Source organism: Chiroxiphia lanceolata, chromosome 6 (genome assembly GCF_009829145.1).
Source record: "Chiroxiphia lanceolata isolate bChiLan1 chromosome 6, bChiLan1.pri, whole genome shotgun sequence".
NCBI lineage: Eukaryota > Metazoa > Chordata > Aves > Passeriformes > Pipridae > Chiroxiphia > Chiroxiphia lanceolata.
The window spans coordinates 58,129,133-58,152,521 of NC_045642.1; the positions used below are offsets into that span (position 1 = coordinate 58,129,133).

Consider the following 23,389-nt stretch of genomic DNA (forward strand, 5'->3'; position numbering starts at 1 on the left):
AGTCACATAATAGCTCATTTTGTTAAAAAGCATAGCTGGTGTTGTATGTAATTTCTACCTCATTAGCTATAAAATACCTGACAAAGCTGATTTAGAAGGTTCATCTAACACCAAATTCTTTCCTTGAATCCTGATAGTTCCTAATACAGCTGATGAAAACTGAAATGTGTCCGAGTTCTGGGTGTTTGCAATCACTTCATTTGACAGACCTGCTGCGCAAAAGCATCAGTGGAACATAGTGTTGATCTCGGAGTTATCATGTGCACTCCTTCAAAACAAAAATCAGTAAGATGCTTTTGGTTGTTGGCAACACAAAGAACATGCACTGAAGTACAACAATATGTGTTAGTGCCTGGAACATCTTGAATGTGTACACGTTGGCAGTGCACAATTTATGTTACAAACCAGAAGTGGTGAGCATTTTCAGTTCCTTCTCCCTGAAGTACCCATGATTAAAAGAGTCAGAATAAAGAATAAAAGCCAGAATAAAAGCAGCCACCATGCAGAGATGATTGTTGGTTAAGCTGTGCAGAAAAACTTGGTGGCTGGCATAGACTAAACCACAGCCTGTGGCCCTTTAGCGAGACCTAAGGTGACCAGATAACAGTGAGCTGAAAACATCGAATAATTGGTGGACGTGTAGCAGTATGGGGCTTGATCCTGAGCTTCAGACAGAGTGCTCTGCTGGGAGTGATCCCTACAGCTCTGTTTACCTTGCATGGCTAATATATTCCACAGCATGACTGATATTCCTGACTCCATGACCATCAGGACTGAGGAGCCAGCACACCACGGCTCCTCTCTTGGATTTTATGCTGGAGGTGCTCAGAGTGTGCTTGTGTGAGCTCTGCTCTGGTCATTGTGTGCACTGCAAAGAGCTGCTGCTGCTTGAGTACACACTTGGGAAAACATGACAGTAATCCTTGCCTTTAGAAGCAGAGTGCGTGCACAGTACAAGAAACACACTTGGAGGAGAATATTTCCTATAATCCCTAAATTAAGAATTTAGAGTAAGGGAAGCGTATCCTATTTCAGGTCTAGGTGGAGTGGCTGGTGGTGCAACCAGATCCAGCTGCTGGAGCAGATTAGTGTCCAGGTTCAGCCACTGTTTTGCGGGGCCCAGGTGTGATGGTTTTAGGGCGTGCAAATCCCAGGTCAGCTGCTGAGCTGCTGGGGAGGAGATGTTTGCACCACACGAGCATCTCAAGCCAGGTTGCACATTTGCAAGGTGAAAGTGGTTTTGCTGTTAGTGTGGGATGTTTTAAACTTGAATCCTTTGTCCTTATTTTTACTGGTTTAAGAAACTCTGAAAATAACTGTGAAGTAAGTAATCTATTGTTATAGTTTCTTGTCTGATCACAAAAACTTGATTAAAAGGTACCATTTCAATGGACTCAACATAGTTATGTTTATCTGGTAAGAAGTGAATTGTGAAAGAAAACCAGTCTTAGAAAATGACCTTATTTTAAGCAATATTTCAATTTTTTGATTGCTAATAACTTCTATCTTTTACCTCTGTTACCTCTTAAAAAAAACAAAACAAAACAAAACAAAACAAAAACCAAAAAAACCCAACCACAAACCCAAAATCTCAGACAGCTGAGATTGTTTTATTATTATTTTTTTAAAAATCAGTTTCCAAACCAACCCCAATTTTGACATCAATCACTTTCAGTTTATTTTCAACATATGTCAGAAATAATAACTTTTTCTTGGCAGTAAGAGAACTGCGTGAAGAAAATCCACTGAAACAATCAAACCCCTTCAAAACAGTTCCTGGGAATGCTGACACTTTATCATGTGTGTTTGTTTTTTCTGATCACGGATGTTACACAGAACAGAAATAAACAGCATTTTAGAATAATGCCAAAAATAAATGTGATGTTTAATATACACCTAATTATAAGTGATGATGATGATGATGATGATGATGATGATGATGATGATAAGTAATGTTGCCATGTTATGTGGCAGTTGGAGCATTTATTTCAATACGGATTTATTTTTTTTTTGTTAAAAAGCTGTGGTGACTAAATTTTAGAACATGGAATTTCATTTGTCAAAAACTCTTGCCTGATGCCAATCCATGCCTGGTTCCTGGAGGTAAAATCTTAGAAAAAAAGACAGACTTCTTGAGTAAAGGCCCAGTGAGCAGTTATTTTACTTTCTGAAAAGCTGAATATTTTCTTTTGTGTACCTGGGTTAGAAGCTCATTTTCATCTCTAAGTTATTACTGAATATTATTTTGACACTTACTGAAAGTGAAAGAAAATATTTTTATTTTTCCTTATAGATGCTTATATTAATGATAACATTTTGCCTAAATAGGAGAAATACATGTTTATATTTTCTGTTTTTTTCATCTTTAACATTTAATGAGAGTCTTTTGTTAGGAATTTTACTCTGCAGCTGTATTTTTGTCTGTACTTTCAGCCCAACAGATTGTATTTTTGTTGTTGCTTAGTAAAATAGAAGCTGACTTTTGGATTTTTTTCCTTCTGAATTCCAAGTATTTTTATTCTCAGTTGTCAGGCAGCAGAACATAGCTTCTATAATTGCCTTTTGCTTTGTTGACCTAGTCTAAAAGAGTTCAACACGGTTCATCGCTGAACCTGTATTGTAAATCAATAAGATGTTGTCACAACATTGAAATTTGGATTCATTATGCAACCTAGTGTGTTGCTGACCAGAGCAGTGTGCCTTTTTCTAGTCATTACACATCCAGCACAAGTTTTTTTTCTCAGCTGTCTTAGCAATTTATAATTAAATGATAAGGCATGCAGCACACAATTTAAAGGATGTGTACTAAAGCTGTAGAAAAATTAGTAGTTTAAGGTAGTCTGCAGGAAATGAGACTTCTGACACTGCAGTGGAAGTTGTACTGTCCTCAATCTTTAGAGCATGAAGTTGTTAGGAAAAGTATAGTCCTTCTAAGAGCTGTGCTTAATGGTCATAAATCCTACTGCTGCTGCTGATAATGTGAGTTTAGCAGATGACATCCATGATAAATCTGGATTTTTAAGTACCTGTAGATTGAACACTGGGACTTGATTTTACACCTCACTCCACTGAGAGAGTTTTTAACCCTGACAACTTGTTGTTTATGCCAGAGAAATCAGTACACACTGGTGTAAATGTTTATTTAAATAAACTCTGAAATGTCTTTCTGCTGTTGTTTCCCAGGAAACTGCCACTGTCAGTTTATACTATTCACACTTCCATGGTTATTTTTCCAAATGCACTTTTAAATGATGAGTGTGTGTGGCAGCTGATCTGTTGTTGTCTGTGCATTCTGTAGTAAATTCAGTGACGGGGAAGACAGGACGGGAAGGTACCACTCACAGACTCCCATTTACACTTCTCACAAAATCATAAGCAAGGCTGTACCAATGTCAAAAGGCAGAAGTTTAGTGATGATAAGAGAGAGTGAGCATTACCCAGTTAATGTCAACCTGATGCTCTCACTGACTGTCTTCCAGCCTAGTAGTTTAATAAGATCAAAATACAAGGAGCACTTGTATAAATTACTGACAGCAGATTCTTTGGCAGCGCAAAAGTCCTGTGTGTATTTTAAGACCTCAGACAACTGAGAAGAATTACAGAAAACCTGTCTCCCATGGCCAGGCTGTAAGGATTTCTCACCATGCAGAGCTGTAGATGCCAACTTGTCTGAAAATGGAGCACCTTTGCTAAGGGACCGAGATAAAGGAGCTCAACTTTGAAAACTGTGGCCTGATCTTGGTTTTGGCCTCTGAGTGGCACTTCATCATACATCATATCTGTGATTTACTCCTTGACTGAGCAGTCTGCTTTCCCATTTGTGTTTTGATAATCTACACTCTTTTGTTTTGCAGTGTGTAAATTTTATTCCCTTTTTTTTTTTTTTTCGCTTCTAGGCATTATTTTTTCCCCAGTTATTTTTTGCAGGGAAAGGGAAGGCAATGACTGTCTCTCCCTTCTGGCTGTGCTGCAGTGCTATCTAAGGCCTTGCTATAAGTTCTGGAGAGAAATAAATCATAGGATCAGAATCATAGAATGGTTTGAGTTGGAAGGGACCTTAAAGAGTGTCTCGCCCCCAGAGGCAAAGACACCTTCCACTAGAGCAAGTTGCTTAAAGACCCATCCAACCTGACCTTGAACACCTCCAGGCATGGGGCATCCACAACTTCTCCGGGCAACCTGTGCCAGGGCCTCACCACCCTCACAGTCCAGAATTTCTTTCTAGCATCTCTCCTCCTTTAGTTTAAAACCATTTCCCTCTTGTCCTATCACTTATCTGCCTGTTTAAAAAAATCACTCTCCCTCTTTTTTATAACCCCCTTGTAAGTTTTAAAAGGCCACAATGAGGTCTTCCCAGAGCCTTCTCTTTCTCCAAGGAGAAAGCAACTCCAGCTCTCTCAGCCTGTCTCCATAGCAGAAGTGCTCCAGCCCTTGGATCATCTTTATACCTTTCTCTGGATCTGCTTTAACAGATCCACATCCTTTTCGTGCTGGGGACCCCAGAGCTGGACACAGCATTCCAGGTGGAGACTCACCACAGTGGAGTAGAGGGGCACAATCAACCCCCCTGAATTGCTGGCCACGCTGATTTTGGTGCAGCCCAGGATGCAGATCAGGTTTATGCACAGTGGCATTGATTCTGTTCTTGCTTCTGGAATTCCATGGATGGAGGTAATGAGGACACTACTGCCTCCATTGACTATTCTTGTCTTTTTTTTTTTTTCTGGTTTATTGAAATTTTGGGGAAGGACAGAGCAGAAAATGGATGGTATCAACACATTTCATTTACAATGAGCCACAAGATGTGGGTTCTTTCACAGTTACCCAACAAACCCAGGAACATGCCTGCCATGAGATAAAAAACACCCTGCAAGCAGCAACCTTATGTGTTCTGGTGAAAGAACAGATTATTTTCCTAGGAGTTTTCTGCAGCACAATGCAGCAATCTCTGACAAATGCGAGTTTCCCAAGTGATTTCCTGGTGCCTCTCAGAAGGCCAAGGTGGCCAAGCATAAAGCAGGTCCTCTGCAGTCACTTGAGTTTCACCAGCTCTGTGGGATTAAATGCGCTAGAAAACCACTCTACTTTATTCCAAAGGTTTTGTGGAAGATTTGACAATAACAAATATTTTTACTCCTATTTGAAATGGCAGGATGGCACTTCAGGTGTCAGTGCTCCCTTGTTTGCCTTTCTTCAAAACCCATGGTTCTTTCTGTTTCTCTTGTGCTCATTCTTCTTTATCAAAACAGAGGAAGAAACAGGTTGATTTATTTTATGCTATTTTCATCACTTAGGCTTCATTGATCTCAGCCTCTATGACCAAGTGAGACTCTTGGAGAGCTGCTGGATGGAAGTTCTAATGATTGGTTTGATGTGGAGATCAATTGACCATCCCGGGAAACTGATTTTTGCACCAGACCTTGTATTAGACAGGTAAAAGAAATAAATTTCTTGAGAAAGCTTCGTATTAAGACATTTGGAGGTGGGGTGAATGGTAAGAGGAAGAGGATTAAGTATGGGAGATGCTATTAACATTTTATCTAACACTATAATTTACTGGTATTTGCAACAATCATATCCTGAGGTTCCACATCCGTATGGGGGTTTAAGGAATGCTAAGCATAAACAGTATTGTTGAACCTGTAAGTTCCTGAATTCATGTGGTGTGACAGTGTGAAGTTTCTCTGCATTTTTCACATCTATTGCTGATTTTGTTTCTTTTGTTCTGTGTCTCTAGATGCTGAAACTATAGATACATCTTTGTCCATTTGTCCCTACATCCCTCATTAAAAAGTAGATATAGTGTCAGGCAATATTTGAATTATTTTAGGTAGGTTTCCTGCCTGTTTTCCTTCCTCCCATTACTGCAGACTTCATAGCTATCTGTAATAATGAACATTGCAGCACTAGCCCAAAGGGATTTAAAACTCCTAGATTGCTGTTGAATACTGAGAATATTTTTTCAAGGTAAAGAAGGGTGTTTTCAAATTTAAAGATTATTTCTCCACAGCATCATGTACCAAGAGGGTTGATTATAGATTAGTAAGGATGTTTTTCTACAGAACTTTAGAAGAATTTGACCTGAGCTTCACACCGGCAGAAAGTCAGGGAAACAATCTACTCTCTTGGATTTTGTTAAAATGTCTCTTAGACCTTTCAATCCGGGGAAATTCAGATTTGCACCAGTTCTGTGGCTTGCAATTAGTAATTATCATCACAGATGCAGAAGGAAAATGGGCTAATAAGAGAAATAAATCTAATTTATAAAATATAGGAAATAAATTATAATTTACTTGTATAAAATTCAGTGCAAGGGCAAGCTGCATTGTTCAGTGCAATGATAAGAAATTGATGAAAATATATGATAGATGTAATTTTTCAGAAGCTAATATGTGCTGAACAGGGTGATCTTATTTGATGCATTCCTTCATTTCCTCAAGACATGGCAGAGTGGGAGCTTACAACCATCTGGATGTGCTGTAATTTTATTTAAGACGTCCTTACACGAAACTGGTCTGTAACTTGATTTTTTTTACCTTAGCTGAACTTAGAATCCCAGAATGATTTGGGTTGGAAGGGATCTTAAAGATCATCCCGTTCCAACCACCCTGCAGGGGGGCAGGGACACCTTCCACTAGACCAGGTTGCTCCAAGCCCCATCCAACCCCTGGCCTTGAACACTGCCAGGGATGGGGCATCCACAGCTTCCCTGGGCAACCTGTGCCAGTGCCTCACCACCCTCAGAGTAAAGAATTTCTTCCTAATATCCAATCTAAACCCACTCTCTGTCAGTGTGAACCCATTCCCCCTTGTCCTTGCACTACATGCCCTTGTCCAAAGTCCCTCTTCAGCTCCCCTGGAGCCCCTTTAGGCACTGGAAGGGGCTCCAAGATCTCCCCAGACCCTTCAGATACATATCCTACATAATCACTTTGCAGACAAGTACTTTTCTGATGCTTGTGTCCTTGTTTGGAATCTGGCAGCTGTCTGTACTTCTTCAAAGCTTAAAATTCTCCTTTGCTGTGAGAAACACAGGAAACTGGGTGGTATTCAGGCAGAAACAGTAAATTTCTTTAATACTCCTGCACTGCTGTGTTTAAATGTCTCATGTTAAAAGTATTACAGACTAAAAGATCTCCTGTTACAAATAGTATAAGAAGCCTCCTTCTGGATATTGCATTGTAGAGCTTAATTGCTTTTTAAGTAAAAAGAAAAATAACCAAAACTGGAATAGTAGCTTCAGTGGTTTGAAATGTGCTGCTGCTTAATTTTAAACCCATTAGAATTGCTTAGGTTTGTATGTTTGTTTTTTTTCAGATCAAAAAATAAGACCAATTCTAGTATCCAAAACGGAGAAAGTTGTATTCATAAACACTTGTAAAAGTAGAAAAACCCCAAACTACAAAACCACCAAACCCCAAAAAAATCTGTTTATATTTCAATAACTTCAAAGAAAAAGGTGCTAGCAGATAGGGACAAGGGGTTGTTTTATTCTTTAAAAATGTATTATTATTCCAAGACAGTTATTTAAGGGGGTCTTCTTTATTCACCAAGTCCTGAGGCCTCCATCAGGTAAAACCATGATGTTATTGTTTGTGGTAACTCCTTGTGAAACAAATCTGTAAAATTATTCAAGGTGGTACTGTGCCCTTCACTGCAGGGTTTCAAGCTGATTATCCAGACTTATACTGGCTGAGAGGATAAAGCCTCTTAGAGAAATATGATCATACTTATGGTCAATCCTGCTTGCACTTTAGAGAGAAAATCAGTTTCTTATAACTGCTGACCTTTTATATCAGTCTAATTTTCAATTTAGATTTCATGATAGAACATTTTAAATTCTCGCAAAGATGAGATAGATGGGCCTTTTGCAGCCTCTTTTGTGCTTCGAATTTTATCTGTCTGAGTCAGAGTACCTTAATTCTACTTTTTCAGTAACATTTTGTATGTGTTTCCATAGGGATGAGGGGAAATGCGTAGAAGGAATTTTGGAGATCTTCGATATGCTCCTGGCCATGACCTCAAGGTTCCGAGAGCTGAAACTGCAGCACAAGGAGTATCTGTGTGTCAAGGCAATGATCCTCCTCAATTCCAGTGAGTATGGGGTCGGGTCTAATACTCACCAAATTGTACTTTTTATTTTCAGGGTATCTGGGAAATCAACCTCAAAAACACAGAACTGTCAAGTGAGACAAAACTGTTGAAAGAGTATAAGAGAAAAGGACTTCTCTCTGACAGATTATAAAGATTGTTTGATTGCTCAAGAAACTTCCCAGGCTGTATCATTTGCTGGATTTAGGATCTATGTCCTGTTGTAAGAACTGCACAAAAGACCTGAAGTCTGAAAGCTTCTCACAAGGTGGGGCCCATGGCCCAGGCTGTGGGTCTGTCCTTTTCCATGGGAACTTTTGCTCCCATCTCTCTGGATCCTGCTCATGTGTAAAGTTGTTGTACAGCTCTACAAACCTGTCCTTAATTCCTATTTCTAGTAAAGCTAGTTACTCAACTGAGTCATGATTGAATTGGGCTTAAATATTCCTATTTAACGGTAGTTAGTTGGTAGCAATGATTGAAAGTACTCAACAGTTCTGCAAGATGAATTTCAGGACAGTAGCTTTGTTTTACAAGCTTTTACACAGGGCAAGGAGTAGTGTGTGTTTGCTAGTTTAGGGTAGTCTGCAGTAAAAATGATTTTTGGCCCCAGAACATTTTGTAGTTAATGTTGTCAAAATAATGTAACAACAAAATAACAGCTAAACTATTTACATCTACTGCTTTCAGCAAGAAGCTGCTGCATAATTCTTAGTCCAATACTGAAGGTGAATAGTCCAACTGCCCACTTATCCCACTTTTCTGCCTACTTGTTTGAGTGGGAGTGTTGATCTGCTGGAGGGCAGGAAAGCTCTGCAGAGGGGTCTGGACAGGCTGGATTCGTGGTTGGAGACCAGTGGTGTGAGGTTCAACAAGACCAAGTGCTGGGTCCTACACTTTTGCCACAATAAGCTCATTCAGTGCTACAGGCTGGGAGCAGAGTGGTTGGAAAGCCATGATGATGATGATGATGATGAGAGGAAGTGGGATATCATGAGGATGAGAGATTTCAGTGATGATGAGGATGAGAGGAAATGGCCTCAAGCTGCACCCGGGGAGGTTTAGATTGGATATTAGAAACAATTCCTTCACCAAAAGGGTGGTCAGGTATTGGAAGAGGCTGCACAGGGAAGTGGTGAAGTCACCATCTATGGAGTGATTTAGGAGAGGTGTGGATGTGGCACTTGGGGACATGGTTTAGTGGTGGGCTTGGCAGTACTGGGTTAAAGGTTTGACTCAGTGATCTTAGAGGTCTTTTCCAACCTAAATGATTCTGTGATTCTATGGATACCATTATTTCAATAGACAACAAAAGCTGTTCTTTTTTTCCTCAAATACCCACCACAATCAAGCAGCCAAAAAACCCAACAAAAACCCCACATGTAATCAGCCATATTTTCTTGAGAGGTTCACTTCTCAAAAAATCTCTCCTTTTACCTCTCCCTACTCTTCTTTCTTGTCAAAATCTGTTCTGGAACTCTGTCATTGCATAAATGTCTCTGGATGGATTTTTTGTTGTTGTTGTTTAGTTTGGTTTTTTTGTTTTGTTTTGTCCCAGATCTCTTCTGCTTTATCAATAATGTTATTGTGTGTTTCCAGATCTTCCTAGTGCTGATTTCTTCTCTTCCTTCTCCATATCCCCAATCTCTTTTTGTTTGTTTGTTTGTTTTTGCCGACTTTTAAGATTTTTCACCGCAGACACATCAGGAAAAAATCCACAGTCATTGGCTTTTTTCCTTCCTCATGAGCAGCAAATATTTTCTTTCTCTTCTCTGGTTAGGCATGTTTCCCTTGTCAGCAGAAGAACCTGAAAGCAACAGGAAGCTGCATCACCTGCTTAACGTGGTCACAGATGCTTTGGTGTGGGTTATTGCGAAGAGTGGGATCCCCTCACAGCAGCAGACAACTCGTCTGGCCAATTTGTTGATGCTCCTCTCTCATGTCAGACATGCAAGGTACGTTTTACAGAGTGTGTGTAACATGTAGGACATTAGTGTTTGCTTATTACAGGAAAAAAGGAAGGGCAGAACTCCAGAGCACTCCTGAGGGAATCCTCTTCACCTCTGTCACTGGGAGGCTTTCCTTCCTAGCCCAACAAAACAGGCACTATGCTCAAGTGCTTGCTGGCACTCAAAAATGGTGTGATATTAAAATGCTGTCTTAAGCTTATCACGTTCAATTGTTCATTATGTATCTGCCTGATATAACAATACATAACAATAACAACACAAATTCAGCCTTTCAAAAAAAAAAAAAACCAATCCCACCCAGCCATTAAAACTCTTCTGTCTAAAATAAAAATCTCCAAAACTGGTCTGCAGTGTGGGCTTTGGTGGAGCAAAGCGGACTTTGGGTGCCATGTTTTTCCCAGACCAATTTGCTGTCTTTTATTTGAAACTACAGCATTTTTGCCAAGTGACTTATGGTACAGCAATGCCAAGCTCTTGCTTTTCCCATGGGAAGCAGCTCCTCTTCTCCCTGCCTCATCCTGGACCTCCTTGAGCTGTTTATCTTTGTTTGTGGTACAACAGACTGAAACGCAGGGTCCTACAAACAGATGCTTTAATTTTCAGGCTGTTTGTAATTTAAAATATTACCCAGAGGCCAGCTATTCACTAAGTCTTATAGCTTGATTTTGGACTGTGTGTCCAGGGAAGATGGTCCTGAGACCAGGCTGGAGCATGCAAAGGAGAGCTGGGCATATCTGTAGGGACACTGGAAAAGGGACGGCTACCTTTGCAACCTCTCTTGCTGGTAGAGCAGGTGGCAGCAGCAGGGACCTGACTGTGCTGAAGGCAGCTTTTAACAGTCAGTTTGTGAACTGAGGGTGAGTTTGAGAATTGGCCTTGCAGAAACTCTAGCCTTGCAGAAACTCCAGCACCAGGCAGAGCTGAACCTGTCTCATGTCTGTGATGCAGTGTCATCACCTGCATTGCCCTCTGTGGTGTGACTTATTGTCACAGCTTTGCAGGAGGTGTTCTGGCATTCTGTGAATAAATATTGTGAATCTTTGCAAAATTTTTTGTGTTTTCTCATTAAACCAAGACTTTTTATGCTGTGTCTCCCTCAGCCAAAATCTGGAGGCTACTTGTTGTGTCCTGTCTCCTTTATGTTCCTTAGTGCTGGTCAGTCAATTAGACTTTATTCTGGAAATAATTGATGCACTCAGTCTTGATTACCAAATGATGTAGGAATCTTGAGAGCTGGGTGTAGGAGAGGGGCTGCAATTTCTCCTTTTCCTTTAACATATTCTGAAGTCTTGAATTGTAGCAGAACCTTGTTTATCTGGAAGCATTGCCCCCTCCCAGTCCAACCCACTAGGTGAGCTATGTGCTGGCTGTCTGCTGCTATTTCCATGGGGATAAATTTGGTGATGAGCAAACGCCCTTAGATTTCAACCCCTTGAGTGCATCTGTTGCATAAATATATGCGACTGCAATGATACTGTTAGTCCAAACCATGATACAGCACTAGGTGTTCAAGTTAACAAGGTATCGTTGTGTCTTGATGAATAACAAAAAGATTACTTTTAAGCTCTGTAGCCATCTGCAAAATCTGACATTGGACATGCAGACAGTAAACAAAGTGCTTGAAATTAGCCATGGTAATTCTTCATCCTCAGCCAGGTAGGAGAGGTAGGTAGTCAGTAAATGCATGTAGTAAAATCCCCTTTTATACAAAGATTCAGTGTGTGGCCTCCCACATTTACAGCATCCAAGAGGTTTTATCTTTCAGTAGGGTGGTACCTCTGAATTATTTCCTGCAGTCAGTTTGTGTGGTGTAAAACAAATCTTGTTTCTCTAAACAGTAAAACATTCACCCTTGAAGTTGGTTGTTACTGTTGATAGTGGTAAGTGATCTCAGGGATCACAGCAGCTAAATCCTCCTAGCTCCAAACAAAAAAAGGACTCTCTTGAAGCCGTGAGCGTGTTTTTCTTCTCTGCACTGTTGGAACCAGATCTCTGACTTACTTTCTGCTCTCCTGCACAGTAACAAGGGAATGGAGCATCTCCTGAGCATGAAGTGTAAAAACGTGGTCCCAGTGTATGACTTGCTGCTGGAGATGTTGAATGCACACACTTTCCGAGGGCAAAGGAAGTCCCCAGCCACACACCCTGAGTTTGGCTCCTTAGAACAAATGGAGCCCGGAGACAGCCTGCGAAACGGGGCAGCCCAGTAACTGTGTTGAGACCTGGGAAGGTGAAGCCTTTTCAAACCTGTGGGAGAAAACAGAGCTGCTGTGATGGGGCTGCTGAAGTGTGACCTGGTGTGAGTTCTCATGTCTTCTGGATTTGCACATGGGTGTCTTGGGAACAGCTGTGGGATGCACACCTCTGTCCGTGCTTCTGACATTGTAACAGCTGCACTTTTACAGCGCCTTTTCTGAGACTCTTCAAAAGCACCTTATGAAATCAAGCCTCAGAACAGCACTGTGGGACAGGGGATTACTGCCTCTCCTCAGAGGCAGGTGAACTGAGACAGAGTGGTAAGGGACTGTTCTGAGGTGGCAGAAGAAGCCTGTGCCACAGCTTGGAGTGAGCACCAAGGTCTCTGTCTCCCACAGCAAGGCTTTTTAAGCACTGACGGGACAATCTCCTCTTTCGGCATGGGATGGTATGAAATGTAGAGCATTATTATTTGGGACAGATCTGCTTACCTGTGTGTGCTGGTCCCTGGGGAATGCCTGCTCTGCAGCTGATCTAAAGTGCCGAGATATGAACAGTGTAAAGGAGTTTATTCTATTCCTAAATATGCAATGGCTGTAATGGCCTTTGTTTGTAGGTTATTTGAAATAGATTCTAGGGCCAGTTCAGAGCCTCTTCAGAAAGTTTAAGCTGAGCTTAAGTTTGTATTTTGTGAGCCTGTTCTTTACACTCACAGTATTATCCGTGTATAATTCTTCAGTGCTTTAAACAATGACCAAACCACCTGGATATTTCAGTCAATGCCTACCTTTGAAATGTGTTTTGTCTGTGAGATTAACATGTTGTTTTATATATTTATTAATGATGTTAAATCTGTTCTAATAATTAGGTTCAAGAGGTTGCTCTGTGAATATTAACTGTTTGCATTTGTATATGATCTGCTAATCAGGCCTTGTGAAATTGGTTAGAAACAAACCATCTTCCCTTCCCTTTTGTGGAATTCTGCCCTGCCCACCCAAAAGTTTTTGCAGGGTATGAGGAAGTGGATGGGAATATAAACTGGGACCTCTTTTTGCCTGCTGCCCTGAGGTTTGCTGCTTGCTTGTTTTCAACTCGCATGGCACCTTATGCTGTGGTTTCATAACTGGTATAGGAGCCCTCAAAGAGTGAGGATGGGGATAATGGTCCTAGCACTACTTTTCTTTGCAAGTGTGATGACTTGTTTGAATTTCACTGAAGATGTAGTGGGTTTAAACTCCCTCATTGTGCTGATTTCTGCATGTGTTTACGCTGCACTGAGCAAAAACATCCAGGTGAAATAGCCTGGCTGAGGCCCCAGTGATCAGCAGGGTGGCATCATTCATTCTGGCAACTGTCACTCTAAATGGATAGCTTTAAATAGAACACATGCATGTTCTGGGCATTTCAGGTATGGTGAAATCAAATTAGGATCACACCAAATGTCTATTTTGAGCCAATAAGTCTTTTGGATTAGGACTTTGATTAGTATGTAATAGTGTTATTAGTATTGATTAGTATGTCTTAGAATTATACTAGTAAAATATGCCATTTGCATATTTGGAATATTGGTCAAACCTAATCTTGGTGGTTTTTTAAAGCCAAGGACAGTATTTTTTATAGGAGGAGCATAAAGACTTTTCAGTCAGTTACACAGATCGACTGTCTTGTTTTGATCTTGTACTATACCAGATACTGCTGCTGATCCAAATTTTTACCTGCTACCTTTTTATTGTTTTTAAGAAATTGTAATATAGCAGTGCCCTTCTAATGAGGTGTAATATCTACTACCAAAAAAAAAAAAAGAGGAAAAAAAGTGAGTAGAGTCTGGAATTCATTGGTACTTTCATTTTGAGGGACATTTTGCTGTGAAACAAACATGTCTCAGTGTTCCTTGGGCTTGATTGCATTCTGGCCTCAGTGTCTGTTGTATTGTTCTTTCTGTGATTTTCCTTATCCTGTATAATTTTATTGTTTAATACAGTTTTTCACAGAAATGTTTGTGATTTGTTTGTTTTACTTTAAAAGTGCTGAATTAATGTACAATCTTGGAACAAACCTCTTAAAAAGAAAATGGGAAAGGCTGGGTATAAATCATGAAATTGGCTTCTAAGTGGAAATTTGCTGTGGATTGACTCTGTAAAAGGGCAATGCTGCAGATTTGTGCCCCGTGTCGTTATTCATATATGCTGCTATTAACACAGTGCAAATGGGAAAATGACGTGATTTTAACCTGCTTTTTGTCATGTTGAACACAATTTTATTAAAAGTTACTACTAGTGTTTTAAAATGGTCCAAAGTCAATAGCTGTCGAGTCTGGATTCATGTAGCTGTGTTCAAATTCAGGTAAGGGGAGGTGCCCAAAGGTCTCAAACAGCACAGAGGAGGGTGTGTGACAGAATGGCTGAACAAGGGTGCCTGTGTCTGGAGAGAGATGTTGGGTTTATCACAGGTCTGTATCCCCCAGACCCTCTCAGGTACTGCATTCCTGGTGTGGAGCATCTCTGTGTTCCTGCCAGGCCTGAGCAGAGCAGCCACACTGTTTCCATTTGGATACTGGGGGGCTTTTCCAGTTTCCCTGTGAATGAATGGAGTGCTGAGGACCTGTGGGGGCTGTGAGGAGGGGAGGGGAACGGGGCTGGGTTATTGCTTTCCTTCACTGTTTGGCTGCACATCAACCTTTGTGCTGGGCTGGGGCCTGACAGAGCTGCTGCTTCTGCTTGGACAAACTGTGCTGCAGTTCTGGGATGCTGGTAGAGGTGAGAAGAAAATCTGCTTCATATGGGATGGCTGTTTGCCATGGGTTTAAAAAAAACGAGAGAAAGAAAAGAAAGGAAGAGAGAAAGGGAGGAAGGAAGGGAGAAGGAAAGAAAGGAAGGTCCAAACTTTTCCTTGTGCATGCTGTTAAAAACATGCCAAGGTTCCTCTCAAATCTAGAACTAGAGCCAAATGGTAAAACAATCTTGGTTTTTTGCTGTTTTGTGTTTAAAGAAATGTGGAGCATTTCAGACAGGTGAAATGCTTTGTCTCCAGGAATGTGAGACCTTTTCCACACCTCTGTCTTCCTGCAAATTACCTATTACCCATTTTTAATGCTGTCACTTTGCCAGAGAGGAGAGTGTGGTGGAAAGATGTGTAGATGTGTTGAAACCATTTCCCTTGAGATAGTGCCTAACAGGGTGGGTCCTTCCCAAATGGGTAGCAAACTAAGACAAGGTAGCACTTAAAGATCTTTTTTTTTTCAATAAATATGCATATTTCCATCATCATATGTTACTTCCTCACTGAATGACAGATTGATACAGGGATCATTGTGGTGAAAGGAGAGCATCCCTTTAATTGCTGGAACTTATACCCCTGATGGCTTGGGGAGTATGAAAGATATTTGCTGTATTTGCTTCAATACAGTGGTTTAACAGACCCTCAAAATGCAGAGAGCCCCTGGAGAGTTGCCTGTTGATCCTATTTGAGCTGTCAACAGTGATGAACCTGTTCTGAGGTAAGAATTTTTGTCTTGCTTGGATTTTATCACAGAATCACAGAGTGGTTTGGGTTGGAAGGGACCTTAAAGATCATCCCATTACAACCCCCTGCCACGGGGGGACACCTTCCACTATCCCAGGTTGCTCCAAGGCCCATCCAGCCTGGCCTTGAACACTGCCAAGGATGGGGTGTCCACAGCTTCTCTGGGCAACCTCACAATTGTGAATCTCTTCCTATCATCTCACCTAACCCTGCTCTCTGTCAGTTTAAAGCCATTACCCTTTGTCCTATCACTTCATGCCCTTGTAAAAAGCCCATCTCCAGCTCTCTCGTAGGTCCCCTTTAGGTGCTACAAGTTGCTCTTAAGTCTACCTGGAGCCTTCTCATTGGTGTTGACTATTTTGGGAGGGGGGGAGTACCTAGAGCTGAAAGCAGATTGAGGCCTCATTTCCCTGCCAAAGAAATAAGACTTCAACTCAAAACGAGTTTGGGGCTGGTTGCACTCCTACAAGGCATATGCACAAGTCCTACTTGCTCTATCTGTTGCATCTGTCCTCTCTTCTTTATCTTTTTTCCCTTCTCTGACCACTAGCAACCCACTCCTGAGCAAAATGATGACATAAAGAAATTGGTGGGTATACAGAATTACTTGTTTAAAGCAGACTTCAGTGTCAGCCTTCAGTGCAGTGATTGCAATCAACTGGAAATAAAATTATTTAAAATAAGTTCAGGGAAAAAAAAGATTTAAGTTATTCCCCAGACTTTTTTTTTGTGACATTTTGAGATAATTTCTTGAAAGCTCCTCTTTTTATATATTACATCAGCTCAACAATTTGATGTAACTGTACATAATGAAAGGAAATTGTAGGCTATGAAATTTTCTTTAGACCTTTTAACATTGTTCAATTTTTTTCCCCCTGCATAGGACCTTTAATGGCAGAGGAACTGAAGATCATGTCAGCAACTGACTATTAGCTCTTGGCAGAAAGGTTTGCATGGGCATTTGTGACAATCTGGCAATGTAATAATGGTTTAGAGTTGGATGACTTCTACAGAGACAGAAACTTAAATGAGCTCCATCTGAAAGTACTTGTGTTGAAAAGATCAAATAAGGATTGCAGAGGGAGAGAGGAGAGTGTGTATGCCTGTGTGAGGGGTGGGGAGGATCCATCATTTACCTTTGGATACAGCACTAGTGTGAGAGCTGTAGCTGTGAAATTGGTGTCTTGGAGCACAAGTCTGGCACCTCAACACAGCTGTATTACTTTAGTTTAATATCCTGGAAATAAACCATGGTGGGTTTGCCACCATGGCTGGGAAAAAGCTCTTGGTTTGGTCTGTCTCTGAACATCAGAACAACAAAGCAGGTTCATAAATGCCCCTGCCAGAAGATGGGGAATCAGCAAACACCAGTGGAGACAAGTGTAGAAAGGGCGGGAGAATTCCCAGGGGCTAATCACAGATCTCATTTTCTATAGGTAAGCATTACATAAATTAGCTAATTCCTGGGTGATTTTCACTGCAACCAAATACAAAAAGCCTTCATCCAAAGCCCTTACTCCTGCATCGAGCTCTCCTCAACCTGCACTTCCCCTTCTCCAGCACTGTCATAACTCCCAGTATAAAAAATCAATTCCAGGGTGGGAAATAGTTCAGCATTTCAAACTAGTAGTAAGCGTTAGTTGGTTCAGCTTCATATTCTCCCAGGAAATCACCAACAATTGCAAAGGAAAGGATCTGTGCCACCAAACACAGGCTCCACTTCTGGATTGGTAATTCCTTGCCCTGATAAGCAAGAGAGTGGTGGTGCTTCTTCCAACACTGCTCCACGAGCAAGCAAAGCTGACTCACACAGGAGTGGAAGAGTCAGCACTGTTGGAATATAAAGCTGCTTCCCCCCACCAGACACACTGATAGTCCTGCAGACATTGGCAAAATTTTAATGACAGTACTCAAACTGTACAACTGAGGAGCAGTGGCAATGCTGACTGTACACAGTGTTTCTCCAGCCACTGCCCAAGTGTCAGTCTCATTTGAAAAACAAAGCTTATAAAAATGCACAATTCTCTCCCAAATACTGTACACTATTCAGCAAGTTAAAAACTGAAAAAAATTCTTTCATTAAAAAAGTCATTACACTATTTGTATACATCAAGGATAGTCTACATAATCATGTTCATCTAGAAAATATGTGCATTATAAATCATTTCCATGCAATGCAGCAATTTCTTATTTCAAAAGTGGTATAAAAAGACAACACAGCAGTCCTAACCACTAGAACACTTTATGTCAAACAAAACACATGTGCATCATGTTATTGAATGTGTTAGGTGAACAAAATACAGTAACAAAGATTCAAAAATATGTAATTTTTTTTGTTTCCACAAAGTGACTACAGTACCAAAAGACACAGGTAACGTGAAGTGTGTGCAGTAATCATATTAAGGAAAGTCCCTCTTCAACTGCTTGTCTGTCATGCTAACCCACGACAGACTGCTATGTTTAAGATTACTGTGATGTCGTTTCTGCATCTAATAACTCGGTATTCAAACACCTTGCAAGCTTAAGAGCACTGCCCCTAACAAAATAGCGCATCTATTGCATCAAAGTATAAAGTGTGTTCCTTACAGTTTAAAAATCTATAGAAAAAAAAAAAAAGTCTGTTTTCCGTACAAAAAATGCCGAAATTCCGTCAAGATATACATTTTGAGATGTGAAATTTGCTGCTTGATTGACTGATGCTGGCAGCGCGAAAAAAAGCACCTCCCAGAGCGTTTTGGTGTAAATGAGGGCGATTTTAGGTCGGTGGAGGCCCGTTGGTGTATCGCAGCATGGGGTAGAAGGAGCGGGCGAAGTTGTTTGCCTGGGTGCAGCTGTAGTCCTCCTCAGAAGATGGAATCATGCAAGCCAGGAGCAGAAGCAGTAGAAAGAACAACTGGAGGGGTAAAGCTGCTCGTAACACCCGGTAAAAGAAGGAGGGGGACCGAGGGTTGGTTTGCACGGGCTGTGGATGGCTTTTGCTTCTGAAAGGGAGAAATAAGGAAAAACAGGCACTTTAGGTTTGAATTAAAGAAGTTGTTTTAGCCCTTTCCAGGGTTCACACGACCCTTCTGAGATGCAGGGCTGTGTATCTACAGGAGAACAAAACACATGAAACACCTTAACCATAATTTGGAAGCGTGCAGGACTGCTCAGTGGGAAGCCAGCTGCTGGTGTGGGTTTACTGTCCTTACTACTGAAGAAGAAACATTTACTTGCAATAGCTTAAAGCAGTGGGTTTTTACCCTATTTTCAAATGCAAACTTAACTTTTCCCAGGAGGCAAACAAACCACTCCAAATACGTGGTGAACTATAAAGGAAAGAACCATTTACACTGATGAGGCTCTTGTCCGCCTTAGCATTACTGAGATCTTTGAATAGGTCCTAAATGCACTGGGGGCTACGTTCTCCCTTTGTCCTTCATGGTCTGTTTGTACTAAGTAGCTCTCAATGGCAAGTTTCTTTTTCCAGGTATGCTAGTGGAATGAAAGGAGGATTAAAACCTAAAATATCCCCCATTTGGCACAAAATAATATTTTCTCAAAAGTAAAGACAAGCCAAGGCTGCACATCACTGCAGAGGTCCTGGAGCACGAGTGCTAAAGGAATCCATTCACCAAGGTGCAGCCCAGAGATGGGAGGCAGGGGAGACACTATAGGGAGGCAGAAATCACCTCCACCCATGTGTCATCCTGTGAGGAACAGTTGCCCAGGTTTCTGCTGGCACTCAGCTCATCTCTGCCATATTCACTATCCTTCAAGAGACAGATGAGTATAAAAATAATACCTTGTGCTGCTGCTGTTTCTGCCATCAGCAGTTCTCCTTGCCCCAATCTGTTGAGAGAAACAGCTTTTAGTATCCAGCTTTCAGAAACTACAAGGAATTTCTCTTTCTCAGAAAAGACAGTTGTAGATTTTAAAGCCTGGCTGTAAATTCTGTAATAAGGTACACAGATCTAAAAGGTAGAATGATTATATTTGAGGAACTTTTACACTAAATCTGTCAAAATATGCTGTATGCCGATAGCAAAATATTAGAAAAATATACTTGCCTTCTTCACAGCAGGGCTGGATTTCTCTGCTTCTGGATTATAGTCTCCTGAGTCCAAGTCATCTGGAACTAGCAGGAATGTTTTTGTATCCTAAAAGATAACAACACTTTCCTCTTTAAAACGCACATTCAAAACTCACAACAAATGAAGCGCTAAGAGCCACCTTTCACTGCCTCTGTAGGTGCACAGCCCACTGCCTCTTCCCAGATGCATAACCAGTGGTGAATTGATGCTCCAGTTCTCTGGCATAAAGAAATGCTTTACTATGCCCAGCCTGAAGGAATTACAAAGGAACAGGTGTACACAGGTATTAACTTGAAAATATCTCTATCTGAGAGCTCTCAGGATAAGCAACCCATTGCTATGAACTACAACTCCTATGTGTTCATTACACACTTCCAGCCTGATACTTGGTCTGGATCATAAAAATTCAGGCTGGAAGGGACTTCAAGGAAGCCCAGCTAGTCCAATCTCTTGTTCAAAGTCAGGCCAGTTATGAGACCTGACCAAAAGCCTTACTGAAAGCTTTATCTCTGCTCTTCAAACCCCTCAAGGATGGAGGCAGCACAACCTGCCTGAGCAATCTCTTACAATACTGTGCCAGCCCTGTGGTGCTGAAGTTTTTCCTACAGCCAGACTTAACTGTTCTTTTTTCAGCTTTTAAAGGTGGAAGAACTTAAGTTTTTAAGTCAGTCTTTTACAAATACCTTTACTCTTAGTATGTTATTACTTTTCATTAAAGAAGGTGCAGGAACGAGTTTTAAAATTCTGACTCACCAGATTTCCTTGTATTGTTTTTAAGTCATGAGAGACTTGTTCAATAAGCTGTTTCAGTTTTGTTCCAATTACATGGACCTTCTCTTCCTCTTCAATGTAGTCACCATCTGATTTAAGCAGCAGGTAAGCAGTGAGTTCTTGAAGGGAGTTTACATTAAGCTGTTGCTCCAGCAGCTCTTTCTCCAGTTGCTTAGAACAAACAAACAAAAACCAGTGCAACAGACTGTTACTCTCAACTTTAAGGATGTTGTTGCAAAAGGAGGAATTCTGAAGGCTTTAAAGAACAACTCAACCTGCATGAGAATCCACACTACATAGGAATGGCTATTACAGCTACATAGGAAAAGAAGTTCTCTAGAAGAGACTGGTTGTACCTGCTTGAAAACATTTAAAAATAGTTCTAGCAGTGGGTAAGTCATATAGAGAAGACATTAAATTTTTGAAGTCTTACTCCAGCATAAAGACTGTTCAAAAGCAATTTAATTATGATGTGTAATGGAAAAATTGCCTCATATAAGCAATATCTTGGTCCATTTCAGAAACCATCCACATGCCTGACTACAGCAGGTTCAAGGACAGACTGCAGACATCTTGAAACATAAACATCCTGCTCTTATTTTGTGGTGAGAGCTACTGACTCACTGGAAGAGCTGAGGTGCTGCAGTTAAGACTACACTTACCATTAGCTCCTTTTGGCATTCCAGTGTTGTATTGAGGTCAGCATTTGGATCTGTGACTTGTGCTTCATTCCTTCGGCTTTCAGCACTTGCTAACCACAGGATTAGTTTCTGGCTGTGGTCGTGGAAGTCCTAGAGAAACAGAAGATTTGCACATAAGAGAAAAAACATCTTTGTAGGTTTTGCCTACAAACAAAATGCCCGGCCCAGATTAGAAAGTCAACATGAAATTCACAATTAGGGAGGGTACAGAATAGGTTTCTAATCTATTCCACCTATGTAATAAAAGGATATTTATTATCCAGTTGAAAGATATTTTTACCAAACCGTTTAAACCCAACAGAGTCAACTTTATAAGAAAGCAAAGTGTCTTGGACTGTGAGTTACTGTTCCACTGAAGTGCAGGAATTACCCACCTGCCCTCTCCCCTTATCTACCCCTCACAGTAGCATCCCAAAGAGAGTTTGGTATGCACCTGGCAACTCAGTAAGGCTTGTTGTAAACCTTTCCTCCAGCTGTCCAGTGCACGAGTTGCCTTCTCCCAGTGCAAGTTCACCTTCCGAAGCCTGTTCTGAAGCTCCTTGAACTCTGTGCTATCTGCTTTCTGGAATTCTTTGCTGCTCAGGTTAGCAGAAAGCAACACTGCTTTGTAGTTATCAAATGCTTTAAGCATGTCCTGGTAGAAAAAGAGGATTAAGAACTTTCATGAATGTTGAAAAACATGTTGTTTATTTACAATAAAACTGCACTCAAAAGAATCACAGGTATTGGGGAAAGCTGTTTGAACCTGGTGGCTTTTCAATACTACTAAGAAACATATTAAGGTAGGTAGCCTGCTTTATGGTTTTTATTTTTAAAGCCAAAATCTTCACTTTGAAAAAATTAATCTGTCTGGGCTTGTGCTTCTTCCTAAGTCACAGGCATTATGGCTTAATCCACATCTGTCCTTCATTACTCTAAGCTGCCTCTTTCCCTTACACTTGGACAAATATTCCCAGGGTATCTCCTCTTAATTTATAAATGTTTTGCCACCTCAGGATCCTGGAATAATGCTGAAAGGGACATCTGGAGGTCTGTACTCCATCCTCCTGCTCCAAGTAGGGCCAACTTCAACTCTGAGCTCAGGGTCTCATCTGGTCAAAGTTTGAGTATCTTGCAGGATGGAGACTGCCAGTCCCATCTGGGCCCCTGGTCCCACACCAGGCCAGCACGTTGTGAGAAATTCTTTTTCTTCTCTCTAGTCAAAGTTTCTGTCAGCCCATTTCTCTGACTTGTGCAGGTCCCCCCAAAAGCAGTCCTGCCTGCTTCCCTCCTCTCCCTTAGAATTGCAGGGGGAAATAATATGGAATTTGTGAAGTCCTGGCTGTATCAGCTAATCATCTTTATGTTAAGGTAGAGCCTGTATTTCTGAAGGTTTGTTAAAAAAATGAATGCTGAACAATACCCTGCACCCTCAGCTTTATGATTTGAATCAAGGGTACTTAGTCTTTTTCAAGTTGCTCTTGCAGTAGAAAAATAAGAGCTGCAGGATGAATCCTGCAAAGCACACAGCTCAGACTGCTTTCCTTAGCAGCCTTTCTAACAAGAGTCTCAATCTAGATATTCTCGAGATCTGCATCCCACTTGCTGAAAACTGCTGGTCTAAATCACATTCTACCCAACAAAGAATCTTGCCTCCCTCCTCCAAGCAACAATTATTTTTTTTTTAATATCAGACAAAGCAAATGGGCCATCACAGACTTCTGAACACCAGTAAAACAGTCTGCAGGCAGACTGGCCTTATCCTTACCCGAGGCAATTGGGATGTCCTGACATCCCATGAAATTCACCTCTTAGAGAGTGTGCTTGCTCTTTTAGACACCTCTATAAAGCCAAGCCGTCTGAAAAGGGGATTTACAGCCAGCTGGACTCCTCTTAAGCAGATGCAGGAGAGAGAAGTGAAGCTCTGCTCCTTGAAGAGGTCAGACACCCAACCCCAGGCTAAAGACAAGCACGTCCCTCCACCCAAGAGGCACCACCAAACCTTTCCTAGCACTTGGTGCCTAAGCCAGACTGGCTGATGGAATCAATCTTACTGGAGTGCAGTTATTCTCCCTGGCCTAAGGAC

General features: G+C 41.2%; 2 protein-coding genes across 3 annotated transcripts in view; one reads left to right on the forward strand and one right to left on the reverse strand.

Annotated features, from left to right (window-relative positions):
* Positions 1 to 14,558, forward strand: part of ESR2 (estrogen receptor 2) — a 35,607-nt gene extending 21,049 nt beyond the window's left edge. For both annotated transcript variants that reach the window (XM_032689908.1, XM_032689909.1), the window contains exons 6-9: positions 5,295 to 5,433; positions 7,961 to 8,094; positions 9,872 to 10,046; positions 12,082 to 14,558. In XM_032689908.1, coding sequence (XP_032545799.1) covers positions 5,295 to 5,433; positions 7,961 to 8,094; positions 9,872 to 10,046; positions 12,082 to 12,271 — 638 coding nt within the window. In that variant the 3' untranslated portion in view covers positions 12,272 to 14,558. The remainder of the gene's footprint in view (positions 1 to 5,294; positions 5,434 to 7,960; positions 8,095 to 9,871; positions 10,047 to 12,081) is intronic.
* A 3,103-nt stretch (positions 14,559 to 17,661) lies between these two features.
* The window catches only part of SYNE2 (spectrin repeat containing nuclear envelope protein 2), a 181,127-nt gene continuing 175,399 nt past the window's right edge, over positions 17,662 to 23,389 (reverse strand). The window contains exons 113-118 of the mRNA XM_032689907.1: positions 21,758 to 21,958; positions 21,286 to 21,414; positions 20,606 to 20,794; positions 19,829 to 19,918; positions 19,564 to 19,610; positions 17,662 to 18,760 (exon numbers count right to left, since the gene is read on the reverse strand). Of these exons, the coding sequence (XP_032545798.1) occupies positions 18,535 to 18,760; positions 19,564 to 19,610; positions 19,829 to 19,918; positions 20,606 to 20,794; positions 21,286 to 21,414; positions 21,758 to 21,958 (882 nt within the window). The 3' untranslated portion in view covers positions 17,662 to 18,534. The remainder of the gene's footprint in view (positions 18,761 to 19,563; positions 19,611 to 19,828; positions 19,919 to 20,605; positions 20,795 to 21,285; positions 21,415 to 21,757; positions 21,959 to 23,389) is intronic.